The following is a 20270-nucleotide window of genomic DNA, read 5'->3' on the forward strand; positions in this document are numbered from 1 at the left end:
CAGGCTTGCAGTGTACATTGAAGGTACAGCTTACTAGGTTCTTGTTCAATTGAAAGCATAGCAGAAATACTCTTGAAATTCTGCTTGTGACATTAACATTTGCAAAGTGTTACAAGAAATCCTAAACCTAGCTCTTGTTTTACAGTAAAGGTCTGCGAGCGATTCCAGAAGCTGAAATTGGTTTAGCGGTTATGTACATGTCAACAGAAACCTGCTGCAACCCTCAGCACCGTGCAGCGACTAGGAATGAGAACGGTATGGCAGTACTTCATCTACTTTATGTGATGGGAAAGTCAGTAAATGATGATTTATAATGCAGAGAATCTGGGCTATTGGCAGCCATGCTATTTTTAGTTCTGATTTTCTAGCTTGTAAAATTCCAGCTCCAGCTCTAAATATTCAATGTAATTTGTATAAAGCCTCGTGTACACACCTGACTTAAAGAGGAACACCAGTAAAAAATAATGTAATAAATAAGTGCTTCATTTTCACAAGAATTCTGTATAAATGATTTAGTCAGTGTTGGCCCATTGTAAAATCTTTCCTCTTCCTGATTTACAGTCTGACATTTATCACATGGTGACATTTTTACTGCTGCTGCTTGCTTTTTTGGCAGCTGTAAACCGTTATTTCCCACAATGCAACAAGGTTCTCAGACCGGAAACTGCCAGGACCACGGTCCTCAGAGTTTCTTGTAGGAGGGGTTTCACCACAATGTCATACAGCGACCCCTTATGGTCTGTTTGTGAAAAGGAATAGATTTCTCACATAAATGGGAGTATCAACTACTGATTGGGATAAAGTTTAATTCTTGGTCACAGTTTCTCTTTGTCTACTAAGGCGGCTGATAATCACCGCCTCAGCTGGCAATCAGGTGTGTACGGCGACGCCCAACCCGCGAGTAATCCACTGGATGTATCTATTCATGTCCAGCAACGTCGATCCCGTTGTTTGTGTCTTTACCCCAGCCACCATGTGATGTCAAAATGCGCCACTTGTTGTTCCTTATTCAGCTATACAGCTGACATGCGTGCATGCAGCCCGGCCCAGCGATGTTGTCCATGAGGATCAGCGCCTGATCCCCGACAGGCGACATCCGTTGGGCATGTATACACCACTTAAGAAGGATGCTGCAGTTAAATATCCAGTCTTAACGTTTCCTGCAGCTGAGCGGGAGTTAAAGAGGAACTCCAGTGAGAATAACATAATAACCAGAAGTGCTTAATTTATACAAGAATTATATATAAATGATTTAGTCAGTGTTTGCCCATTGTAAATTCTTTCCTCTCCCCCTTATTTACATTCTGACCTTTATCACATGGTGACATTTTTACTGCTGGCAGGTGATGTCACTGGAAGGAGATGCTGCTTGCATTTCTGGCAGTTGGAAACAGCTGTTATTTCCCACAATGCAACAAGGCTCCCACAGTGTGATGTCAGGACCTCAGAGCTGTGAGGTGCTGACATCATTTGTGGGAGAGGTTTCACCACAAAATCGGCCATACAGATGGCTGGAGATGGAGCACAAAGTTGAGCACATCGGCCTGAGGTGGTGACAAGGGGGAGTTGATCTTTGGAATCCACCAGTATGACCTTGGCTGCCATGTGCCTGATTAGATGAAGCCCTATGGTGACTAGTCACCAGAATGTCAGGTATGAGTTCCAGCAGCCAGGATGAAGCTTATATGGTGTTGGTGTGTTCTGTGTATTTTTCCTGCAGAGACACTGATTACATGCCACAGTCTAAAGCCCCATCTACACGATACGATTCTTTGTGCGATTCGATTACGATTCTATTTACGATCTGAATAAATCCGACATGTCTGATCGGGATTTGATTTGCCATTGTTTTGCAATGGCAAATCGAATTGAATCGAATCCTGGTCGGACATGTCGGATTTAATCGGATCATAATCGAATCGCACAAAGAATTGTATTGTGTAGATTGGGCCTAAAGGCAAGTACACACAGACAAACCTGCAGCCTGATTGTCGTCTGAATTTAGTCTGTTGGACGATAATCAGGTGTGTGTGTGTGTGTGTGTGTGTGTGTGTGTGTGTGTGTGTGTGTGTGTGTGTGTGTGTGTGTGTGTGTGTGTGTGTGTGTGTGTGCGCAAACGACTTGACGAGCGACTGATAACAAGTAGTTTGCCCAATCCAACTATCGGATCTATTTACACGACTGTCAGTCTGATATTGTGCAATTGATGCGTGTGTACAAGTCATTTGAACGACTTGTACTTGTTTTGAATGCATAGACCGTCATTCCGCTTGCGTGCACAATATGTAAATGAGTTGGTCGTTTAACCGTCTAGACATGTGGACATAAAGGTTGTGTGGTTGGTCATTTGCATGTTGTGTGCTTGTTGGATTTGTGTACACCAGAGACGAAGCACCCTCATGTATTTTACCATATATATCAGTGGGGACATGACAGTAAACACCTACTCTGCTCTTTGTTTCCCTTTTAACTGCTCAGTTTGCCTGTTATCAGCTCTGATAAGAATCCTCGACTGAGCATTCAGTCTAGCTTTGCCCCATAATGATTATAGCTGAGTCAGTCTTCTGTGATGTCTTTTCAAGCCCAAGCCTGCCCCCTCCTGGCTCTGCTTTCTTGCTACAAGGATACATAGCAGGATGTGGAGGGGAAATGACATTTAATTTTCACTTAGCAAAAGTTTTTTTTTTTTTTTTCCCCCTTAGAAAATGTCAGCCATGTATAAATGAGTAATCGTTATTTTTATTTATTTCTATTTTAATTCAGTGAATGCTGCACGAAGCAGTATAATTGGATCTACACTTTCCTGCAGCCTGGCTGTCAATGAGACTGTACTTCCACCAACCACATTCAATACAACGGCTTATGTGGCAAATACAGAACAACTGGACCCGCCTGATAACTGGTATGTTGACACTAGTGACTTTGCACTGTAGTTTGTAATACGTGTGAAATGTGTTTTTTTTTTTTTTTTCCATAAGAGTGTTCATTCTGCCTAGCCGGTCATGTGATTTCAGGTTATTGCAGACCTGACCTGACCTGATCGTTGGCTGGTACACTACAGACAATGTGAAGTCAGGGCATGCAGGTTGGTACACGCTATACAAACACTCCTGACAATGAAAAGTCAGGGTATGCAGGTTGGTACACTCTATACACACACTCCTGACAATGAGAAGTCAGGGCATGCAGGTTGGTACACTCTATACAAACACTCCTGACAATGTGAAGTCGGGGCATGCAGGTTGGTACACTCTATACAAACACTCCTGGCAATGAGAAGTCAGGGCATGCAGGTTGGTACACTCTATACAAACACTCCTGACAATGTGAAGTCAGGGCATGCAGGTTGGTAAAAGCTATACAAACACTCCTGACAATGAGAAGTCAGGGCATGCAGGTTAGTACACTCTATACAAACACTCCTGACAATGTGAAGTCAGGGCATGCAGGTTGGTACACTCTATACAAACACTCTTAACAATGAGAAGTCAGGGTATGCAGGTTGGTACACTCTATATAAACACTCCTGACAATGAGAAGTCAGGGTATGCAGGTTGGTACACTCTATATAAACACTCCTGACAATGAGAAGTCAGGGTATGCAGTTTGGTACACTCTATACAAACACTCCAGACAATGAGAAGTCAGGGTATGCAGGTTGGTACACTCTATATAAACACTCCTGACAATGAGAAGTCAGGGTATGCAGTTTGGTACACTCTATACAAACACTCCAGACAATGAGAAGTCAGGGTATGCAGGTTGGTACACTCTATATAAACACTCCTGACAATGTGAAGTCAGGGTATGCAGGTTGGTACACTCTATACAAACACTATAGACAATGAGAAGTCAGGGTATGCAGGTTGGTACACTCTATATAAACACTCCTGACAATGAGAAGTCAGGGTATGCAGGTTGGTACACTCTATACAAACACTCCAGACAATGAGAAGTCAGGGTATGCAGGTTGGTACACTCTATATAAACACTCCTGACAATGTGAAGTCAGGGAATGCAGGTTGGTACACTCTATAGAAACACTCCTGACAATGTGAAGTCAGGGCATGCAGGTTGGTACACTCTATACAAACACTCCTGACAATGTGAAGTCAGGACATGCAGGTTGGTACACTCTATACAAACACTCCTGACAATGTGAAGTCAGGGCATGCAGGTTGGTACACTCTATACAAACACTCCTGACAATGAGAAGCCAGGGCATGCAGGTGGGTACACTCTATACAAACACTCCTGACAATGAGAAGTCAGGGCATGCAGGTTAGTACACACTATACAAACACTCCTGACAATGTGAAGTCAGGGCATGCAGGTTGGTAAAAGCTATACAAACACTCCTGACAATGAGAAGTCAGGGCATGCAGGTTAGTACACTCTATACAAACACTCCTGACAATGTGAAGTCAGGGCATGCAGGTTGGTACACTCTATACAAACACTCTTAACAATGAGAAGTCAGGGTATGCAGGTTGGTACACTCTATACAAACACTCCAGACAATGAGAAGTCAGGGTATGCAGGTTGGTACACTCTATATAAACAATCCTGACAATGAGAAGTCAGGGTATGCAGTTTGGTACACTCTATACAAACACTCCAGACAATGAGAAGTCAGGGTATGCAGGTTGGTACACTCTATATAAACACTCCTGACAATGAGAAGTCAGGGTATGCAGTTTGGTACACTCTATACAAACACTCCAGACAATGAGAAGTCAGGGTATGCAGGTTGGTACACTCTATACAAACACTCCAGACAATGAGAAGTCAGGGTATGCAGGTTGGTACACTCTATATAAACACTCCTGACAATGAGAAGTCAGGGTATGCAGGTTGGTACACTCTATATAAACACTCCTGACAATGTGTAGTCAGGGCATGCAGGTTGGTGCACGCTATACAAACACTCCTGACAATGTGAAGTCAGGGCATGCAGGTTGGTACACTCTATACACACACTGCTGACAATGTGAAGTCAGGGCATGCAGGTTGGTACACGCTATACAAACACTCCTGACAATGAGAAGTCAGGGCATGCAGGTTGGTACACTCTATACAAACACTCCTGACAATGAGAAGTCAGGGCATGCAGGTTGGTACACTCTATACAAACACTCCAGACAATGAGAAGTCAGGGTATGCAGGTTGGTACACTCTATATAAACACTCCTGACAATGTGAAGTCAGGGCATGCAGGTTGGTGCACGCTATATAAACACTCCTGACAATGTGAAGTCAGGGCATGCAGGTTGGTACACTCTATACACACACTGCTGACAATGTGAAGTCAGGGCATGCAGGTTGGTACACGCTATACAAACACTCCTGACAATGAGAAGTCAGGGCATGCAGGTTGGTACACTCTATACAAACACTCCTGACAATGAGAAGTCAGGGCATGCAGGTTGGTACACTCTATACAAACACTCCTGACAATGAGAAGTCAGGGCATGCAGGTTAGTACACTCTATACAAACACTCCTGACAATGTGAAGTCAGGGCATGCAGGTTGGTGCACGCTATACAAACACTCCTGACAATGAGAAGTCAGGGTATGCAGGTTGGACAAAAGGAGTCCAGTGAATGTAATTCTTATCAAACTTTTACCTTTAGTATTACCACTTCTTACAATATAGACCTTTATAAACGTCCTATTTGCGCACCTTTAGTGCAAATAGGCCATTTTTATAGTTACACGCGCTGGGGGAGCGCACATTCACGTGCTTGCGCACTTGTTCCCTTCCACTCAGGGCATGAAGTGGTTAAAGGGTACCTGAACCGACAGGTGACATACAAAATGTCTATGTACAGTGCCAAGCCTAGATAGAGCTTCAGTGCCGAGTGTTGTACAAAGGTGTCATGCGCTGCAGCCTCGTTATGCATTCTGTTTTTACTGGGGGGGGTTCCACAGTGCACGACAGAGCGACTTCCGGTTCCAGCTATCTGTAAGAACAGTGTGCCTGGCTAAGACGATCCAGCACTCCAGATCTTTCATGTCATGACAGGCCCTGTCTAAATGATGATGGGGGGATAGCTAGGGCTAAATACTCACCAGGTCCAACGTCTTTTGGTCAAAGGCGATGCTCCACCCGCTCCTTGCCAGTGCGGTCACAGCCATGTTTACGAGGACTGCCAAAACTCTTCCAAGGCCTCTGCTTGCGCGGCCACAGCCTGACACCAATCAAGCTGCATCTGCTGAGCTGGGGACCAGCCACGGTCACGCTGGTGGCTGTGGGCAGAGCCTTGGTGGTTAGTTTAAAGAAAAAAATTGCCCGGGCCCAACTCCGGGGAGAAGCAGCGCACCGCCTGCTTGGAGGGATAACCCAAGGACAGGTAAGTATTTAAAGAGAACCAGAGATGAAGCAACCTCATGTATTTTACCTTATAAATCAGTGGGAACATGACAGTAAACACCTAATCTGCTCTTTGTTACATTGTTCTCTGTTTAATTTGCCTGTTATCACCTCTAAGATAAGAATCCCGACTAAGCAGTCGGTCTGGCTTTGCTACAGAATAATTATAGCTGAGACTGTGTTCTTTGCTGTCTTCAAGTCCAAGCCTGCCCCCTGCTGGCTTTGCTCAGGAATCATTATAGCTGAGTCATTATAGCAAAGCCAGACTCAATGCTCAGTCCGGGATTCTTATCTCAGCTAGATAACAGACACTTTTAGCAGTGAGGATGGAACAGAGAGCATGGTAAATGTTTTCTCTAATGTTCCCACTGATTTCTATGGTAAAATACACAAGGGTGCTTCGTCTCTGGTTCACTTTAACCCTGCAATAATCCTCTATCATTTTGATAGACTTTGTCAGTTTTACCGCAGGTAGGCCTAGTTCACACTACAAGTCGCAAGCCCTGAGCACATTTGTGAGTGATTATGTTAAGCGATTTCTGGCATTTTTAGTTTGATTTGCGGTTTTTTTTAATCGATTTTGTATGCTTTTTTGCTTGAAAAAAAAAGCTCACAAAATCGCGGTACAAAATGCTTTTAAAGCGATTTGCAATTTTTCTATGCCTTGCTTTCAAGCAATATCGCCCAGAAAATACCGTAATTTTTGCCTTATAAGACACACCGAGAAATGCCTCTTTTCCATGCATTTTCATTTTGCGATCACGTAAACGCATACGCATTTTTTTTTCAATCGATCCACAAACTGCAACACACACACCACACACACTTTTGGGGATGAAAAAGTGTGCAATTGGAAAAAAACACTCACATTGGATTTCATTACACAAGCGCTTTTACAGCTAGCGATAATAAAAAAATAAACCTCAAAACACTGTGTGAACCAGCATGCACGGTTTAAGGCAAAAGTAGTGCAAACTGAAGAAACTCTGTGGCTAGGGTGAACTTGTGACTACCGTAGTTACTTTTATGCTTTTGTTTTTTAATTATTGATTTTTATACTTGATAAAGTAATTTGAACAATTTGTTTTTATGGTACCGGTATTTTTTTTTTATGGTTTTCCGATTTAGAAAAACCTGTTTAACAGCATAGTGTAGGGCCAGTGGCACAGTTGTATGGCATGACAAACTTGTAATTTTGTTTGTCATTTGTTTTACGTGATTTTTCAGGATGGAGATCAGTGGAGTTCGTGAAGTAAAAGAGACTCCTAAGAGCTTGGTTAGAAATGGCAGTAAACAGGATGCAGGTGCCTCTGGTGACTCGCCGTCTGGCATCAGTGGTGACTGCAGAGCTGCTTTGTTTCCGGAGGACCCAAAGACAACAGAGGTGAAGAGACCCCGAGTCCCGCCCACAGACACAACTACCTCACAAAAGGAGAAATCCTCACAGAAGATGGGTTCCTCTAATAAGATCCAGAATTATTTCCAGCCAGTCACCAAGAAACGGTACGTGCAAAATATGGTCCAGTTAATAAGTAGAGCAATCTGGAATAAGACTATAGAACAGGTCGAGTCAGGCAAAATCGGGGCTGGAAGTTTGGGACGCACCAGGCGCCGCCATAGGCTGTAATGTGAATTACGGGTATAGCTGCACATAGTCAGTAATTTGGGCTCTGTCAAGAGACTGAGCCCAAATTATGTTAAAAACAGAGTAATTCGGCAACCAGCAATATAGCTGGCAGCCGAATTACATCTTACCATAGAGTCCACAGTGGCCGGGAGGGGGGGAATAGTAATTAACACCACCGGGACTTTTGCAGGAGCAGGGTGAGCCATTTTTCGGCTTTGCCCTGCACCCAAATTTCCTGTTGCCTTAATTACAAGTACAAGGACATGTAGCTCTTATAATATAGTAGACAATATACGAATTTGGACCTATGGCCAAAAGTTTTTAAACCTAGGTGTTAAATAGCTGAAGCAACAAATGTGACCTCTGTCAGGTCTTTTATTGCTAACTTAACAAATTGCTAAATAAAAAGATTTCCTTCATTTCATGTCATCTGTGACTTATGTGCTTTTTCCCTGCCTCTAATACTTGCCAGTTGAAAACTGACCCGGACTAGTAGAAAACCTGGAAAAAAAAAAAAGTACTACTTGATCAGGGGGTTCCCGGAGCCAATTACCATCTAACATGCCTCTGTGTCCTGATTGGTGTGACTACACTGGCTGCATGGTTGTTGCAGGAGTGTGACTCAAGAAAAAAAAACAACTAAAGCTAAAAGCTCAGCATGACAGCCAGGCAACTGGCATTGTTTATTAGGCTCGGTCCACATTAGTGCGGTTGCAGAACGCAATCTGTGCTCCTGGCTCCGGTTTTCAAAAACCGGAACGCAAACAGATCTGTGCTGCCCTGTTTGCATTTTTAAAAATGTGCCCCCAGCTCTGTCCATGGAGGAGCCGCTGATCTGAAGAGGGGCAGCGGGCACAGCGGATGGGGAGAAGGAAGCATTGCAGGAAGTCACGCGGCGAGCAGAGGGAGGAAGGTAATTGCTTCCCTGTTCACTGATTACCTTTGCAGATTACCATAGCGGACATAGCTGAATGGGGACCAGGGATGGGGGGGGGACCCCCCCTCCCCACCGCTGTGTCCATTGCCCCCCTTCTTGGCTGCTACCCCCTCAGGCTACATGGGGACACCTATGGGGCTGACGTTAAAGGGGAGGAGCAAGCAGTAGGCAATCCGGATCTCTCTCCGTTTCTGTGTGCAAAATAGCCTGTGTAGAGGGAGATCCGTTCTTGTATTGCCTTTCATTGCCCCTGCGTGTATCCGGGGTCCATGAAAAACCTGCAAATCTGGACTCTCCATTCAGTTTTCTAAACAGGATCCGGTTTTTGAAGTGTGTGAAGATGGCCGCTATTTTAAACATTGGTATCCGTGGATCTTGTTTTGATCTGGGCCAAAAAAATAAGTGTGAACCGATTCTCAGGGCCTGAGCCCACTAACAGTTGTGCGCTGTGTCCGCTTTTCAGCAACACATCAATGTTACAGATGCTGAAAAGCGCACACAACTGCGTTAGTGGGCTCAGGCCCTAAGGGAATGAAGACGTAGCCTCTGCATTCTCCTCACTTTAGGTTCCCATTAAAGCCTATAACTGCTCATGGTCACTTGCGTAAATGTATTTGTTCCTGATTGTAGTTGTGCTTATACAGTGCCACTCCCATACTGTGATATTGGATATAACGCTCACCATTTCACTGGCAACTTATTTACAACAGTCATTTCAAAATGATTCAAGTTTAAAAACCCTTCTTATAGAGCCCGTGTTTACTGCTGCCATCCTTGTTTGGCTTTAGTTCTGCTGTCGTTTGTGTAGTTTTGTCTGAAGTTGCCACTAGCCATATTGCCGAGAAGAAACACACTTCCTTTTTCTGTGGTCAAAACAAATGAATGGTGGGAATGTTTTCATGTATTTATTCATTCACGAAAATTTTCAGAGAAAAGAATGTGCGCTGGTCTACACACTAAAAATAAAAACGTAGAATAATGGAATAATCAGTTTGACCTAAAAGGAATCATCTGACACAATCCAATACAAAATATTTGCCTGTAACGTAAAGTGAACCAGAGACGAAGCACCCTTGTGTATTTTACCATAGAAATCAGTGGGAACATTAGAGAAAACATTTACCATGCTCTCTGTTCCATCCTCACTGCTAAAAGTGTGTTATCTAGCTGAGATAAGAATCCCGGACTGAGCATTGATTCTGGCTTTGCTATAATGACTCAGCTATAATGATTCCTGAGCAAAGCCAGCAGGGGGCAGGCTTGGACTTGAAGACAGCAAAGAACACAGTCTCAGCTATAATTATTCTGTAGCAAAGCCAGACCGACTGCTTAGTCGGGATTCTTATCTTAGAGGTGATAACAGGCAAATTAAACAGAGAACAATGTAACAAAGAGCAGATTAGGTGTTTACTGTCATGTTCCCACTGATTTATAAGGTAAAATACATGAGGTTGCTTCATCTCTGGTTCTCTTAAAGATTGACATTGAAGGGCCTGTATGTATTGCTGGAACAGTTCAAGTCTCACACTCTGATCACCCAACCTTGTGTTTTTATGCCATGCAGAGGGAGGGGGTGGGGCGAGTCAAAATCTCTGTTTTGCTCCGTGTGAGAATTTTATTTAACTGCTAAGTTCTGACACATTCCAGAAAGTTACATTCTTTCCATTGTGAGAGGAAATGCAACCTTGATAGTTGCCACTGCAGTGGTTTGTGGTGCCCTTTTTTTTTAAATAGTACCTAAATTATAAATGACAGTTTTCTTTAAACCTAGTAAGTTGCCAAGATATATAAAATCACACATGCTAAAGTGTGATTTTCTGACCCCCACATATGGTTTTTAAATCCCTGCCCCCAGTATGAAATTGGGCCCTGGCATTTTTTTTCCCTTTCCAAACCATAGGTGCAAAGGATGTTGGGGGATTGATGTCATAACTCCATCCCTCATTTCCATGTAATCTAGGCAGGCAGACAGACATCTGAAATAAGAATTCTAGCAAACAGGCATGCTAAGACAGACTGCAGCAGTTTTCCGGTGTCTCCTCTCTGTTACACACTGTGAAAAGATCCAGGCTTGATCCAGGCAGACAGACAGCAGGGGAGGGAGGGGCAGGGGACTTAACCAGGCTGAAGAGGTGGGCACAATGCTTTCAGCTTTCGGAGGAATCGGTAAGTGCAACTTACAGATATCATTGTGAGTCTGTTCTATCCAATATGGTGTACCAGATGTAAACTTTATATGTTCATCTAACTCTACACAGTGAATAGACTAAATATTTATTACAAAAATAAACACGGGGGAGGGGGGCTTGCAAACAGACCCCACCAACAGAGAGCTCTGTTGGTAGGGAGAAAAGGGGGGGGTGGGTGGGATCACTAGTGGGCTGTGTTGTGCGGCCCTGCAGCAAGGCCTTAAAGCTGCAGTGGCCAATTTTAACAAAAAGTAGCCTGGTCTTTAGGGGGGGGGGGGGGGGGGGTAGCACTGTGGTCCTGAAGTGATTAAAGATCTAGCTTTAACATATGTTTATATATACAGTAAAACCTCCATTATCCGGCACAAACTGAGATTGGCTGATGCTGGGGAAGTGTAGTTTCTGGTTGCCTGAGAGTCAATGTTAAAAATAGGCCTAGCTTAAAAAAGAAAGGAAAAAAAAAAAAGTACCCCACTGTATACTTTATACTTACCATAAACTCCGTATTAATGTTACAATAATTAAAACAAAGGACAAGCTTAACTCACTGTAACAGAGGTTTATTACTGAATAAAGAAGTGTAAAAGTAGATGTAAACATCCCGCAAGACTAGGACTTATGGTTATGGTTGCTTGAGATTTCTGGTAAACTGAGTTCTGGATAAGGGGAGATGTATATGTATATGTATATGTGTGTATACATAATTTTTTTTTTGATGCAGATATTTAGCTGGTGTTTCGGAACTCACAGGTCCCTTCCTCAGGACAAAACAAGGTCTGCTGTCAGATTAATCAATGGTAATTACAGCCATCACTTTTGCCATTCCACTCGCTAAAAGCGTTGTGTCCACTGGCTGCAAAGGCAAAAGTGCCGGGCTTAATTGCTTGGACAGACCTGTTTTGCACTTAGGAAGGGCCCTGTGTGTCCTGAAACGTTGGCTGTTTGCTTCAATAACAATTCTCTGAACATTAAAGAGAACCCGAGGTGGGTTTCTGACATGAATATGTGGATACAGAGGCTGGTTCTGCATACTATCACCAGCCTCTGTGTCCGTATAGTGCGCCCCCAGCCCCCGCGCTCTGCTGTCCCCCAATATAAAAACCGCCATGCTAGCGACATACAGCTTGTCGCTAGCTGGCTGTTTACCTTCTGCTGCCATTCACCCGCCGCTCCCCCGCCTCCTGTATAACACCGCTCCCCGCCTGCGTCCCTTCCCTCCCCGGTGGGGGCAGCAGGGGTTAGTGTAGTGTAGCCTAGCTGGTGGGGCAGTAGGGATTGGTGTATGGTAACTGGTGGGGGCAGCAGGGGTTAGTGTAGTGTAACTGGGCTGAATAGCTTAAAGAAAACTTGGGCGGGGGGGGGGGGGGGGGAGTTTAAGGTCCATAAGACGACCCTGCATCATGGACACGTCAGGTTTAGGTTTTTTTTTTTTTTTATTCCCTGTGATTTCTGCCCTCTAAACCTAAGTGTTTCTTATAGTCTGGAGCATCTTTTAGTCTGAAAAATACGGTACGTCATGGTTTCCTTTAAAGCAAATCTGAAGTGATAGTGGTGGCTAGGGATTGGGGTTCTTGCTTGTCAGGGAGGGTTTGCCGTATCACAGCCATAGACTGCCATTGCCCCGCTCCCTTCTCTACCTCCTGGTTTCATTACATAAGCGACCAACACTTGCAAAAGTGTCAGACAATGCAGAACTAGCAGCTGCATGGGTGCAGTTGATACTGGGAAGAATTTTAGCTCAAATCTTTCCTAATATCTAGTTACTATGGATGTGCATACAGCCTAATAAATCTATCTATTCTGCACTTAAAGGGACAGAGAAGATGAGAGTGAGCTGTTTACTGCCAAGGTAGCCAGAAGGGAAAATGGCCACTCCCAACGTTCAAATACAGCCGTGGATCTCTTTTCAGGAAAGCAGAAGAAAACAGACAAGATGTCTTCTATAGACATGGATTTTGATACAGAGCCTAATGATGTATCTAAGGACAAATCAGATTTCTCCAGCAAGTGGTCTAGTGATAAAGAGGAGGCCGCTACATCCACTGCACTGAAGGAGGTGTCTATGAAGAGGAAGGAGCCTGATGATGATGTGGTGGAAGAGTCTGATTTAGAAAGTGACAGAGAAGTCGCTGATCAGGACCAAAGAAAACAAAAAGATACTTCAGTAACTATGAAAAGAAGAAGAGTTGATTTAGAGGGAGATTTTGAAAGCGGAAAATCAGAATCGCAAGAGAAGAAAAATGACACTAAAGTAAGAAATCTATTTAAGTGGTGTTGTCATCATTATTTTTTTCCCTCTAAAACATTAAAGGATATCCAAGGCGAGCCATTATATCTTTCCTTACCTTGGGCTTCTTCCAGCCCCTAGAAGTCATTTGTATCCCTCGCCACAGCGCCAGTCTTCTCCAGGGTCATGATGGCAGCCTCCAAGGATCTTCTGTGCATGCCTGCCCAGCGTGAGAACGTGTCCTTGTCACCAGGAGCATACTGCGCCGTATGTTCCTGATGAAGTGGGCGTGCTTGTGTGCACCAAAGACGCTGATTCATCAGGGGTTGGCAATCCTTACAGGCTGCCAACGGGACCCCAGTGAAGAATGGAGCTGCGGCGAGGGACAATAATGACTTCTAGGGGCTAAAAGAAGCCCCAGGTAAGTAAAGATATGCTTTAAACACACTAAAATATGAATATAAAAACTGAGACTGCTCTGATGTCTTTTGAATGCCTCTTCGCACCTCACTGAAGCTGACTGATATAATTGCTGGCTGTAGGACAAATTATCACATGCACTCCTAGAAGTAATTAGTGAGCAAATAAAGGGAATAAAGTTCTCTACTAAAGCTTTACTAAATCAGGGAAAGGAATAAGTGAGGAAAGATTTTACATTGGGCAAACACTGACTAAATAATTACATAATTTACAAATAAATATTGTGGATAAATAAAATTTTTTATGAATTACGTTTTAAATAAATAAAAAAAAAATGCACATTTATTTAAAAAAAACAAACAAAAAAAATAATAAACAAACACAGGCGCAGCGATCAGAGCCCACCAACAGCTCAGTTGGTGGGCAGAAAGGGGGGGGGGGGAATCACTTGTGTGCTGCGTTGTACGGCCCTGCAGCGAGCCATTAAAGCTGCAGTGGCCTGAATTGTAAAAAATAGCCTGGTCATTAGGGGGTGTAAGCCTACGGTCCTGAACTGGTTAAAGAGGAATCGTAATCAAGGATTGAACTTGATCTCAAATCAAGCGGATCATCAGGGGGCTCTGTATTGCTGACATTGTGGTGAAACCCCTCCCACAGTGTGATGTCAGCACCTAGGTACTGACTTTACACTGTTGGAGCCTTGTTGCATTGTGGGAAATAACAGCTATGTCCAACTGCCAAAAAGGAGCATCTCCTTCCACAGACATCACTTTTGCTGAAGAAATACAAGCACTGATCCAACTATAAACCAGGGATTTGCATCCACCAGCAGCTCAGGTCACCACATCCACAATGGCATCAGAAGTATGTAAAAAGATCCTTAGTGCTGGACATTATCTGTACTATCACCACAGTGCTCAGAGAAGCATAGCGTAAGTGACCGTCACCAGGACAAAACAAGCATAGTGGTCACTACTAGCTTCACATAATAAAATCACTTCATTCTATTAAAACAAGAGGAACACATATACAATGACGGTATACCGAAAACAGTCTGGACTGGAGACTGGGCATTGGTATTTACATCTGAAACAAATTGTGTACTGTGTATAGTATACACGATATGCGCTATTGCACTTAAGTGTCCCTGTTGTAAGAACCCAGAAAGTAAGTCATTGTATATCTGTTCCTCTTTTAAAGAGAATCTGTACTGTGAAAATCTTACATAAATAAATGTACTAGCCTGTTTGTTGACTTCTCCTAGCCCCCTCCGTGACATTTTTGCTGCTCCCTGCTGCTTTCTTGTTGATAAAATCACTGTTTTATTCATTGTTTTCGTAAACCATGAAGATGGCCACCAAACAGGAAATACATCATCAGAGCAGGTGCCTGTTTGCAGAGGCTCCTTGACTGCTGGAATGTTACTCTACTTGTTGCCTTAGCTGCTTGTATGTGCTCTGCAATGATCCTCTGCACTCACAGCTGTTTGAAATGTCACAACTCCATGAGCCTGCAGACAGGCTGGCTGTGAACAGAGACCTTGCCTGTGACTCATACACGCAGGAGAGCAGAGGGGGGCATGGAGGGAGTGTGCATAACATCTCCCTATCACAGCAGAGGCAGCACATTCCTCCCTGAGTTGACAAAGAAAAGAAGATTAGCTATATTACAGAGAGAGTGCAACTAGAAAAGGCTGCAGTAAGCCAGACCACATTAGAACAGGTATAGGAACTTATAGGATAGAAGAAATAAGGCTTAAAATTTTGATACAGTCTCTTTAATAGAATAAAGTGATTTTATTATGTGAAGTTAGTAGTGACCACTATGCGTGTTTTGTCATAGTGACGGTCACTTGCTATGCTTTTCTGAGCACTGTGGTGATACTACAGATACTGTCCAGTGCTAAGAATCTTTTTACATACTTGCAGACCTCACCTGCCAGCAGTAGAGATGGCACCATGCAATATACATAATGTAAATCGGGGAGAGGAAAGATTTTACAATGGGCAAACACTGACTAAATCATTTATAAATAATTATTGTAAACATTAAGCACTTTTTCATTACATTATTTTCACTGCAGTTCATCTTTAGCTAAACCTGCTGTTTAAAAATATCTTTATTGTCAGTACAGTTCAGCGTCAAGCTGTGGAGTAAAAGTTAATTGGCAGGAACCCTGATCAGACTTAAGTAGTTTTATTGTCCTGGAACATTTAATATTAAAAACATCAATCAGTGTTTGTCCCAGAGTCTCAGGTCATTGTGACCCAGTTATGCTGCTGAGGGATTAAGATGGAAGAGAGAACAGTGAGGCGGCTGTGCTATGGAAAAGCACAGGCGGCATAGAGAAAGACATCATATCACTTCTGCAGGGAGGAGAGAGTCATCCACTCAAGCTGACCACAGTATTACTGTAACTACAGCTAACCTAGTGCTAACACTGCCCATTACATAGTCTTATATAACCCTCCCAAGGCTCACTTCTCCCAGGCTTTGTTTGTGTACTATGAAAAGCAGATTGTCCTTATCTAAAGGCGGCACTGTTTTTTCTTCATGTGACAACTATATCCTCACTTTCACACATCTAGTTCATAGGAAACATTCAGGCTAAGGGCCGGGTCGCTCTGCAAGTGCTTTTAAAGGGCCAGTGATTTAAAAAAAGGTATGCTAATGTAATGCTATGGGTGATTTAAAAAATAATCACATCCCCACACATAGCATTACATTAGCAAGAGCTTTTTAAATCCCTGCTGCTTAGAAAATTCACTTGCTGTGTGAACCAGCCCTAAAAATTGTGTAAAACTCAAACTTCAACTATTGTTTAAAACATTAAACACCGCATAAAACAAATTGCAGGGAAAAAAAAGGTAAACATTTTTTCCAAGTTACTGGAAGGGTTAATATGCAAACTACCTTTTCACTTAGAAGCTAATTAATAAGATTGCCTTACCTGACAAATTATTTTGGTTGACTTGAGCTACACTAAGCTGAGTAAACCATGCGGCGTGGCTGCTGGATCCAGGGGGGGCGCCCACAGCTTTTATTGCATAGAAAGGAGTTGCAAGGTGACATGTATTTTATTTAATTTTTTTTACATAGCTTGGGCTTCTTCCAGCTCCTAGAAGTGTCTGTGTCCCTCGCTGCAGCTGTGGTCTCCTCCTGCGTCCTGCTGTCAGCCTGTAAAGGATTGTCGACCCATTGGGGTCGGTGGCTTCTGTGCATGTGCTGACACCGATGGGTCAGTGGTCCATTACAGGACACAGGAGGAGATCGCAGCTGCAGCGAGGGACACAGACACTTCTAGAGGCTGGAAGAAGTCCAAGGTAAGTAACAAAAAAAAAAAAAGCTTATACCGTATTTTTCAGACTATAAGACGCTCCTGACCATAAGACGCACCTGGGTTTAGAGGACAAAAACCGGGGGGGGGGGGAATATATACTAAACCTGGTGTATCCATGGTGAAGGTGCATCTTGTGGATTATGTCTCCTTTGTACCTCATGCCCCCTTTTACCTCCTGTGTCTCCCTGTGTCCCCCATGTGTCTGCCTCTGTCCTCCTTGTGTCTCCTCAATGCCTCTGTGTCCTCCTCTGCATGGGCACAGTACAGGGAGTCCCGACATTGCAGCGGGTTGGAGGTTCGTATTAGCAGGCGATCACAAGTCAGGAACTCTCTGCATTTAGACTAAGATGCAGTAACTTTTTCCCCCCACTTTTGGGGGAGGAAAAGTGAGTCTTATAGTCCAAAAAATACAGAAATGATTTCACCTTGCAACTCCTTTGAAGTCTACCCAAGCCAAAGCTTAGGTCTATTGCTTGCCACAGTTCCCCCTGCTGCTATTGTGTGTGTATAATAGCAGTACTATAGTAGAATGTTGTCATACGTTTAGAGCTCTTTTACACTACATAATAATAAAAATAAAATAACTACATGTGATTCCAAATTTTGATGTGATTAAAAAGAGTTCTGCATGCTGTTTTTTTTTTTTTTTTTTTTCGTTTTTTTTCCTGCATTTTTCTTCTGGTGTTGCCAACATCCAGTGAAAATCGCAAATCACACATCTGAATTGTGATTTGCAGTGTAAAAGAAGCTTTGCAGTGTCTGCCTACCTGCCCACCAACATCAGGAACTGGCAGCTACTGGACTGTTTTGCTCTACAATAAGCTCTGTGGCTTTTGCTTCACCTCATAAGGTCAGCTCATAATGAGTCTGTCTGTGTCCTGCTTTCTTGGCTCCGGCCTCACATGCCAGCCCATTTCTAACTGATTTCATGGTCCTGTCCATTCTCACAAGCTCCGAATGAATAGCGGGGAAAACAAGCTGCCAGCTTTACATTCCAGCCATTGTTGGGGGATGTTTCAGAGGATTAATTATTTCCAATTAATGTGGCATATTTTGTTCTCCATTGATTGAAAATTCCACACTTAGATTAGCCCCATTCACTGGCCAGCAGAGGAATCCTGTGCAGGGTGCAGTTTACTTTTGTCTTCCGCCCTCCTCTAATTTTCCTTTTTTCCCTTCTTTAGAAAAGTGATCCAAAGATGAAAACAGAGCTTGTTATAAAACAGGAACCAGAGTCTTCATTTAAGGACAAAAAGGTAATAAGCACAGCCCCCCCCCCCTCCTTATTCCAGCAATGCAATAAATATTTTTTTCTTTAATATCTGTAGTACAAGTTTTAATCAAGCATATTACCTTCAAAGTCAGGGCTAGTGTACACCAAAGATCGCTAGGTGTAATCGCAAACGCTCAGCGATTTTTGTAGAGATTTGCAGTAGCGATTCTGGGCATGTGCCTAGCGATTTCCTATTTATGCCTAGCAATTTTGGAGAATTTTGTTGTAGTGATTTTGTAATTTTTGTAGACTTTGACCTGAAAGTGATCAGCCATTAATTTAAAAAAAAAAACACTTTGAATGTGGTTTTGTTAAGCGCTTTTTAGAGCGATTTTCCACTTACTATACTTTGAGGCGTAATGCCTCCAAAATGCTGCAGGATCTGCATTTGTGAAAAAAATCACATCACTCTGGTGTGAACAAGCCCGTGGCAACACATTAGCAAAGTGTTTTTCACTGGGCTCAGAAGCGCTCTTGGTGTGCACCAGCCCTCAGGGTTCTTTCACATCAGAGCTTGCATTTGGGAAAGCTAAAAACATGCGTTTTGCCGTTTGAATTTTGCTGCGTTTTCAATGCGTTTTCTAACCGTTACAGCACATGGGAAAAGGCAGGTGAAGTTATTGGTTTTTGACTTTCAACTGTAACTGTGTGTTGACACATTTTTTAAAAATGTGTGCTCTTCTTGGAGCTTGCGTTTTACATTGATTTACATTGTAACGCAAGCATCGGACAATTAAAAGCTCCTGGGAGCGTTGAAATGCAAAACACAAAAATGCAGCGTTAGATATGAAAGTCTACGGAATTTCATTTTACCTTGGAAAACGTAAACTATCGACATTGCATCAAAATGTCCAAAACCAGCTCAGATGTGAAAGAGCCAACGCACTGTACACTGATTTTCAATCGATTTCATCATGAAATTGATTCAAAATGTTTGGAGCCACCTGCTGGGCCACCCAAGTCTCCACCCTCATCTGTGCTCCCCCCAGGTGTTTGCAGCAGAGCTCTCACCTTTCCCAATAGTGTGTTTCCTCCTGTGTCCAGTGTCTTTTCTCACTGTGCTTGATTCAAAAAGGCATGCCTTATCAAAGTTAACACACCTTATCAGAGTAGCATAGCGAGCGCTACGAACCCGCAGGGGCTCAGGGCAGGACGAGTGGAGCTCTCGTCATTGCCAATTAGCAGGCATAAGTTCGCTATGCTATGCTGATAAGGTGTGTTAACATTGATAAGGTGTGTTATCTCTGATAAGGCATGCTATATGTCTTAGTGAATCAAGCCCACTGAGTCATGTGACAAAAGCTGGAGCTCAAAAACTAGAGGTCCAGGGTGTATGTAGCCGGACCTTTAGTGTTTGACCGCTAGCTTTTGTCACATGATACAGGGAGGGGAGACACTGAGGAGAAGCACCACGGCATGGAGAAAAGACACCGGACATGAGAAGAGCCACGGTGGCAGGATTGATTAAAACTGGCTCGTCATTTGCAGCATCGGTTTCTAGCAGATTCAAAGTAAAAGTACATATAAACGTAGGAACACATTTTATTGTCTGAGATAAAGCTGAGTTGAGTTTTTGGGAAATGCTTACAGCCAAAATATATACAGTGCATTAAAGACCCCAGTGTCTGGCACAGGCATGATACTGGATATGCCAGATATGTGTTCCTTCCGGTTGCTAACCCTAACCTCCACCCACAGAGCAAGATACAGAGCAGTACGCAATGGAAACTACTTACAAAAGCTTGCCTGTGCTCTTCACGCCTTGCAGTTCTGAGCTGCTTTGCTGCAACTGCTCTGTATGGTTCCCGATAAGTCACGTTACCCGATGTGGGTCAGGCGACATATTGGGAGCCGTTTGAGGAGACAGTCAGCAAAGCTACCAG

At 43.4% G+C, this 20270-nt stretch overlaps 1 protein-coding gene across 2 annotated transcripts in view; it reads left to right on the plus strand.

Annotated features, from left to right (window-relative positions):
• Positions 1-20270, plus strand: part of NBN (nibrin) — an 89616-nt gene that overhangs the window by 53062 nt on the left and 16284 nt on the right. For both annotated transcript variants that reach the window (XM_068237607.1, XM_068237608.1), the window contains exons 8-12: positions 146-255; positions 2764-2902; positions 7602-7877; positions 12940-13378; positions 18299-18370. In XM_068237607.1, the coding sequence (XP_068093708.1) occupies positions 146-255; positions 2764-2902; positions 7602-7877; positions 12940-13378; positions 18299-18370 (1036 nt within the window). The remainder of the gene's footprint in view (positions 1-145; positions 256-2763; positions 2903-7601; positions 7878-12939; positions 13379-18298; positions 18371-20270) is intronic.

The sequence above is a fragment of the Hyperolius riggenbachi genome, chromosome 5, assembly GCF_040937935.1.
Source record: "Hyperolius riggenbachi isolate aHypRig1 chromosome 5, aHypRig1.pri, whole genome shotgun sequence".
Classification (NCBI taxonomy): Eukaryota; Metazoa; Chordata; class Amphibia; order Anura; family Hyperoliidae; genus Hyperolius; species Hyperolius riggenbachi.